Source organism: Austrofundulus limnaeus, unplaced genomic scaffold, assembly GCF_001266775.1.
Source record: "Austrofundulus limnaeus strain Quisiro unplaced genomic scaffold, Austrofundulus_limnaeus-1.0 Scaffold142, whole genome shotgun sequence".
Lineage (NCBI taxonomy): Eukaryota > Metazoa > Chordata > Actinopteri > Cyprinodontiformes > Rivulidae > Austrofundulus > Austrofundulus limnaeus.
Window position 1 is genome coordinate 1,274,634 of NW_013952544.1, and position 7,115 is coordinate 1,281,748.

The 7,115-nt window shown below is 38.3% G+C and overlaps 1 protein-coding gene across 1 annotated transcript in view; it reads right to left on the bottom strand.

Moving 5' to 3' along the window:
• Positions 1–1,149: 1,149 nt before the first annotated feature.
• rbbp8l (retinoblastoma binding protein 8-like) overlaps positions 1,150–7,115 on the bottom strand; it is a 17,761-nt gene continuing 11,795 nt past the window's right edge. Inside the window, exons 7-14 of the mRNA XM_014016326.1 lie at positions 6,405–6,586; positions 6,290–6,330; positions 6,083–6,156; positions 5,206–5,893; positions 5,030–5,117; positions 4,017–4,084; positions 3,736–3,913; positions 1,150–1,741 (exon numbers count right to left, since the gene is read on the bottom strand). Of these exons, the coding sequence (XP_013871780.1) occupies positions 1,683–1,741; positions 3,736–3,913; positions 4,017–4,084; positions 5,030–5,117; positions 5,206–5,893; positions 6,083–6,156; positions 6,290–6,330; positions 6,405–6,586 (1,378 nt within the window). The 3' untranslated portion in view covers positions 1,150–1,682. The remainder of the gene's footprint in view (positions 1,742–3,735; positions 3,914–4,016; positions 4,085–5,029; positions 5,118–5,205; positions 5,894–6,082; positions 6,157–6,289; positions 6,331–6,404; positions 6,587–7,115) is intronic.

The window sequence follows — 7,115 nt, forward strand, 5'->3', positions numbered from 1 at the left end:
ACAAAAAACTTCATAATCATGCAAACATTTAATAAACCTTAACACTGCCTTTGAGTTCACATAATACAGTTATTTTTACAGAAATGTCTTTTTTACCAGAAGGTCCTCTTTTTGTTCTAAATTACCACAGTTAGCTTTAGCAGTAAAGTTGTTTCTACTTGTAAATAACTATAAAACCTTGGTAAAATAACCATAAAAAGCTAATTTGATGGTAGTTTACAGGTTTATAAAATAACTTTTATACAAGTATCTATTTTTTGTTAGATCGGAGCAGTTTTAATCTGCTTTATTTCATCGCTAATAAACTAGCCGTTAGCTGTCGGATAAGAATAAAARRCAGTTTTTCCAAACTGAGGTTTTTACAAGAGATAAACGTTTTTATTGTTCATCTTTTCACAGAGCTGCCTCAAATAAACTGAACTATATTTTACTTTAAAAAGATRTTAGCCTTCAGAAACAAAAAGCTGGAGTTTTGATCAATAAACGCTGAAAATAAGTACCATTAAGTACAGATATTTGGCGTTTTGTATTTAACTAGAACAGAGACATTTTCATGGTGAAATAAGGCAGAATACTTTTTYTAAAGCGACTCTTTTACTGTGTATTTTTACACTTAATCCACCCAAACGAACACAACTCGTCACAGCTGCGGGTGGAAAGTTAATGCTTGCAAAATATGTACATTCTGAAAATGAAAAAGAGGAAGAGGAAGATGTTTTTTCTTCTTTGTTGGCTTAAAAAAAACAACAACTGTGGAGGGGGGGGGAGGGGAACTTTAAGGCAAAAAATAACCAAGAAACGATAGCTATGCCAGGAAAGTGAGACTGTTTTAATAATAAATTAGCGAGTTGACACCCAAAACTTTTTGCTTTGACTTTGAGAAAACAAAAGATGGTGTCAACCTGAAAAGATAAAAGTTTACATTATATAATATTTTAAAATAACAGGGCTCAAACTAACGTTTAATTAAATTTAACAGTAAAACTCATTATTTGGTGCAGTTCACTGAGCTGTGAACTGTTGGCATCCGTTGTAAGATCTGACTGCTGAAGTGTGACTTTGTTTTTCCCCCACACCCAACAGCTAAAATAAACTTGTTAAGCTTTAAAAAAAAGCTGAATTCAATACGTAAGCTCAGAAACCTTTGAAACCGTTTTGATCAATGTTTTTATTTTTGATTACAGGTCATTATTTATTCAGCGTGGCGCAGTAAAACGGTCCAATTACATGGATGTTTTATTTTGCATCTTTATGACAACTCGAGCCACTTAAAGAAGAAAAACCTTTATAAAGTGAAACGACACMATCAGAGCCCAGAAATATCTGCTATAAAACACCCGCCCTGCTAACTAACGGCTCTTATTTATAATAATCTCATGTGTTTGTTGCAGAACTTTGACGTCTGCGTCGGTTTCAGTGTTTTCCTCTGAAGAAGGCGCCTCGCAGTGACCTTTAGCTGTTGTTTAGCTGAAGTTCTGTCTGAGAGCGAAGCAGAGCTAAAAATAGTCAAAGCTGGAGGTGGACAGTTCAGATGGACACAGAAACTAAAAGTGTCTGCAGCAGGTGAACAGGTTCRGTTGGTTCTGCTGCCTCCCTGTGGGAACCGGACGGCAGCTGCACAGTTTGGAGAGTGTTCAGCGTTTTTATGGAGGTTATTTTGTCCGTTTTTTTTGTTTTTGTTTTTAGCTCGGGCTCCTGTCCTCAGCTCTCACTGTGATCTTGATTCTTCTGTCCTGATGGTCTGTAGAAATAAGGAGGAAAAAAGGTTCAGAAATAAAACGGGTGCTCCAGTTTGGCAACATTTAAATGTTATTTTTAACAGTTTTTTGCAAGTTTTTACCAGTTGAATTAAAATGAGCCAATCTTTGATTTTTGAAACAGTTTGGATAACTGTAAATGAAAATAAGGATCATTTCTACACATTTTTTTTGTCTCGTTCTGCAATTTTTGTGCCATTTCAAATAGGGGTGTAAGAAAATATCGATACACTGAAATATCGCGATATTTCATTTCCTGATACTGTATCGATATTCTAAAGCCCTGTATCGATTTTTTATTAAGGTTTAAAATGTCAACTTTCCTGCCAACCGTTCATTTTTATGTTGTAGTTCAGCCTCTGACCACTAGTTGGCAGCAGTGAGCCAGCCATGTGGCTCCTCTACCTCTTTAGCGCCAGAGAGTTAAGGGTAGCATTAGCATTGTAAGTAAACATTAGCTTTTCTTTTTTTTTCTTTATTTTTCAGTAAGAAGTTTTTATTTAATAGAATTTTTGGACAAAAAAATTGCAATATATCACAATATATCACCTTGTTTACAGTATCGCAATATATCGGGATATATCATATCGTGACCCCTCTGTCATGATATGTATCGTATCGTCAAATTCTTGCCAATACACAGCCCTAATTTCAACAATTTATATCAAAACATTCAAAATCCGCAAAACACTTTAAAATGATCATAAATCTTTAATTTTTACTTTTTACCTTTATTTCTGCTTTTGTGAACTCTAACTGCAGCTTTCTTTGGCTCCTATTTAGCTGATTTTAAATTTTTGAAGCTTTTTTTAGTTATAATTCTGATCCTTTCTTTTTATTCTGCTAATTTCAGTATTTTTCAGCTTCTTTCAGTTATTTTAAGCTTTTTACGCTACTTTCAGCTGCTTTCTGATCATTTCAAATGTTCTCTGTTTTAGTTACTTTTAAGCTACTTTTCATCTAAATTCACCTTTTTGTGATAATTTCAGCTTTTTACTGCTTAAATCGGCAAACATGCTCTTTCTGTTTCTTTGTGCCAACTCCAGCTAATTCAGCTGTTTTTAGGCTACTTTCAGCTTTTTTAGCTTTTCAGCTAAGATTTTGCAGCATAAAACATTTACACTGCAGTTTTGCAGGATATGAAAAATACTTTGGTTTACATTTTTATAATTAGCTCTTAGCTACTGTTTTGCCAAATGCGGTCTTAATCTACAGTGTTATTGATTTTAGCTTTTAGCCACATTTTTGTAAATTTTAGATTTTTGCTACAGATTATAGCTTTTGGATAATTTAACTTTTAGTTTTTGCTAACAGTAGCCTACAGTTTTGAAACTCAACTTTTTGCAACCGATTTCCTAATTTTAGCTTTTAGCAGCAGTTTTCAAAACCTTTCGATTTTTTGCCTCTGTTTCGCAAATTTTAATTTTTAGCAACAAGGTGATTAATTTTCCTTTTTTAAAACTGTTGCTTTGCTTCTTTTAGCTTGTTATTAAAGTCCTAGTTTTAGCTAAAGTTCTGGTAAACTGAGCCTTTATCTTTGTAAATAAGATTTATGGTTTTGCTAGTTTTAGCTTTTAGCAACAGGGTGGTTATAATTTAATATTTTTACTGTTACTTTGCTTCTTTTAGCTTGTTATTAAAGTCCTAGTTTTAGCTAAAGTTCTGGTAAACTGAGCCTTTATCTTTGTAAATAAGATTTATGGTTTTGCTAGTTTTAGCTTTTAGCAACAGGGTGGTTATAATTTAATATTTTTACTGTTACTTTGCTTCTTTTAGCTTGTTGGTAACGTTTAGATTTTAGCTAGTTTTTGTTGAAGTTTTGTTATATTTTAGCTTTTTGCTATGGTTTTGTGGATTTTAGTTTCTGTTCAGCTCGTGTATTTTAAAAGTACTCTTGGTGAAAACCTCGTAGTTTAGTTTAGCTTTGAGATTAAAACGCTTCACGTCCTCAGAACTCGAGGACTCTTCCAGGTCTCACTGTTTGTGTCCGAGTCTCTGTCCGTCTCCGTCTCGACGGACGCTCTCTTCCTCTTGCCGCTCTGGGCGCCATCTTGTCCCGTCCGGCTCTCGTCTTCTTGCTCGTCCAAGCTGCTCTCCATCTCGTTAGCGGAGGACGCCGTGGACACACACGGGCTGTCTACAGTCGCACACTTCTGCTGTGAGCGGAAATAAAAGAGACCGCTAACGTTTCTGTGTTTTCCTGGCGACGCTAATGTGAGTCGCTTACACCACTTCGGCTGTGTTAGCTTGCAAATTTACCTTTCCGTTTGCTGATATGGACTCTGGTTTTTGGAGAGACGAGTTCAGGGACTCCAGCCTCACAACAGCTACAGAATCAAAAGATCAACTAGTTTTCAAACTCTCAAAACACAAAAACATCAAGAAGTTTTCTTTTTATTTCGCACATGATGAAGCTACTTACCACCAAAAAGAAAGCATAATGTCTTTTGATGGTTTTAATTTATTGCAGTCAGTTTGCTACTTTTAGCTTCTAGCTAGCAGTGGTGGGCACAGTTCCCCTAAAGCACTAAAAGGAGAACTCATTTCCTGATTAGTGCTTTAACTATTTTTTAAATTCACTAGTGGATTAGCACTTGCAAAATTTAGAGGTCTTTAAATGTTATTGATCAACATTATTGTTCACAGTTGAGGGTGAAAGCTGTCACACATTTTGTTCATATGTGTGTCACAACTATAAGGTCACATATCAAACTCAAGGCCCGCGGGCCAAATGTAGCCTACAGGTGACTCCCATTTGGCCCTAAGGGTACTAAGTGACAATATACTGCACACAGTAAATATTGTCTTATGTTGACTCTGAATAATGTTTGAATAATGTTTCATGTGTCAAATGGATTATTTTAGTGCTTTAGAATTAACTTTTGCTAAATTTTCAGTGTTTTAGTGCTTTAGAATTAGGGGACCTAAATATTTGAGTTAGTGTTTTAGAATGTAGATGAATTGGTTAGTTCAACTGATATTTAGATTAGTGCTGCCTACCACTGCTAGCTAGCATTTACTGCTATCAGCTAGCCTTTGCTCTTTTAGCTTTTAGCTCTTGCTACACTTAGCTAGGTGTTTTTAATTTTAGTTRTACTTCTTTTAGCTTTAACAACTCAGTTTTAGTTTTTCTGGCAAATTCTGCAGTTTATTCAGAGTTCAGGCTGCATTTTTACAGAAAAGACCTAGTTTTTTCACTTTTGAACTTAGCATGTTACTTATTTCACACATTAGATTTTACTTTGTTGTTTTTTAGGTGTTTTGTTCTTTACCTGGCCGTAGCGACAGAGTCAGAACAGGAACCTTTTTGTCGTTGCTTTGGTCTGTTTTACCATCCTCTTCCTCATCCTGCTCTGTGACCTGCAGCAACAAACCCGTCATCGTGTCGTCACACAGTCCGTTTATCCTGTTCAGCTTTTAAAAAATAAAAAAGCAGCCCTGAGATTACCTCGTTGTCACTGCTTGGCTCTTGCTGTTTTTTGGCGGGCGTCGAAGCGGGGGGCAAGGGAAGGATGACCACTGAAGGCGGCGCCMGTGGGTTCACACCGTTGTTGGGACTCCTCTGCGCTCCTGCCTCGCCTGTCGGGACCACGGAGGCGTAATCTCTCGGGGATTGGTTGGATTTCGACTTCCCTCGGTCGGAAAGGTCCAGAGGCCCGTCGCAGGGCTCCCGCAGCGCTTCTCCAGGGACTTCCTCACTCTTGGGAGGTGGGCTTTCCTTCTTCTCTGGGGTCTTGGCGTCGCTCTCGGGGTAATCCGGCACCCTCCGGACCTTGAAGACCACCGTGGGCTCTTTAACGGGAGGCTGATGGGAGTTTGTTTTCCACGGGGAGACAAAACCGTGCCTCCTGGCGCTGGCCTGCGAGACAGGCGGCACCAGGTTGGGGAATCGTGGCAGGTGCAGTCTGGGAGAGGTCGGCGTCACCGGACCGGTCCCCGCAGGGACCATGTTGACCCAGCCGGGGGGCTCGGACAGGGTCCAGGGCAGGGACATGTGGCTGTTCTTGATGGGCTGAGGGTGGCAGGGGATAGGCGCGTGGACCACGTGTCGGCTCGGCTTCTCCTCCGCAGAGGAAGAGGAGGTCTTTCGAAGAGGTTGGACGGGAACGGAGGAGTGCGGCTCGAATCCTTCGACACTTTAGAGACACGAGAGGCAGGAAATGTCAAATCAGTAAAAACTGGTGGCCTTCAGTTTTTTATTACAAATGAAAGCTGATAAGATGAATCAAAAGACACCTTAAATCAGTGTTTTTAATTTATAGTGGTGGATGGATGAATGAATGGATGAATGAATGAATGMTCCAGAGTCCTCTGATGTGTCTTACCTCCTGTCTCCTGGACGGGAGACACTGTGTTCAGTCTTCCATGATGCTGAAGTTGGCTGAGGCTTGAACACTTCCTGTTTGGAGAAAAGATGAATGGATGGATAAACAGATGAACAGATGGATGAACAGATGAACAGATGAATGGATGAAAGGATGAATCAAAAGACTAAAACCCGAACCACTTCCTGGTCCAGAGTAAAAACTTACGAAGCTTCTGGTTCCTCTGGAGTGTCGGCTGCGTTCAGCTTCTGTTCAAACAAACAAGAATAAAAAGATGAAGCCTCACGTCTCCTCCGTCCTCTCTGCTCCTCTTCAGGCTCACCTTCACCTCTCAGCTCTGCCTCCGTTTTTATCAACACGTCGCCATCTGCTGGCAGGGGGGCCGTCCTGCTGGCGGCTGGACTGAGGAGGGCCACGACCCCGGGGGAGGGCGAGAGGTCGGGGGAGACGATGGGTTTGACGTCTGCGCCTCCGTTGTTGGAGGAGGCGTCACCGTGGAGTTTTCTACACAGAGAGAGTTCTGTCATTAAAGGCCTTTAAAACAGGAGACCATCATTTTATAATCTGTTCTCAGCATAAAATATAATCCCAGTTTTATTTTATAATCTGTTCTCACAATAAAATATAATCCCAGTTTTATTTTATAATCTGTTCTCACAATAAAATATAATCCCAGTTTTATTTTATAATCTGTTTTCAACATAAAATATAATCCCAGTTTTATTTTATAATCTGTTTTCAAAATAAAATATAATCCCAGTTTAATTTTATAATCTGTTTTCAACATAAAATATAATCCCAGTTTTATTTTATAATCTGTTTTCAAAGTAAAAAATAATCCCAGTTTCATTTTATAATCTGTTTTCAAAATAAAATATAATCCCAGTTTCATTTTATAATCTGTTTTCACAATAAAATATAATCCCAGATTAATTTTATAATTTGTTTTCACAATAAAATATAATAGTTAATTTTATAATCTGCCCTTTCAAAATAAAATATAATCCCAGTTTCATTTTATAATCTGTTTTCA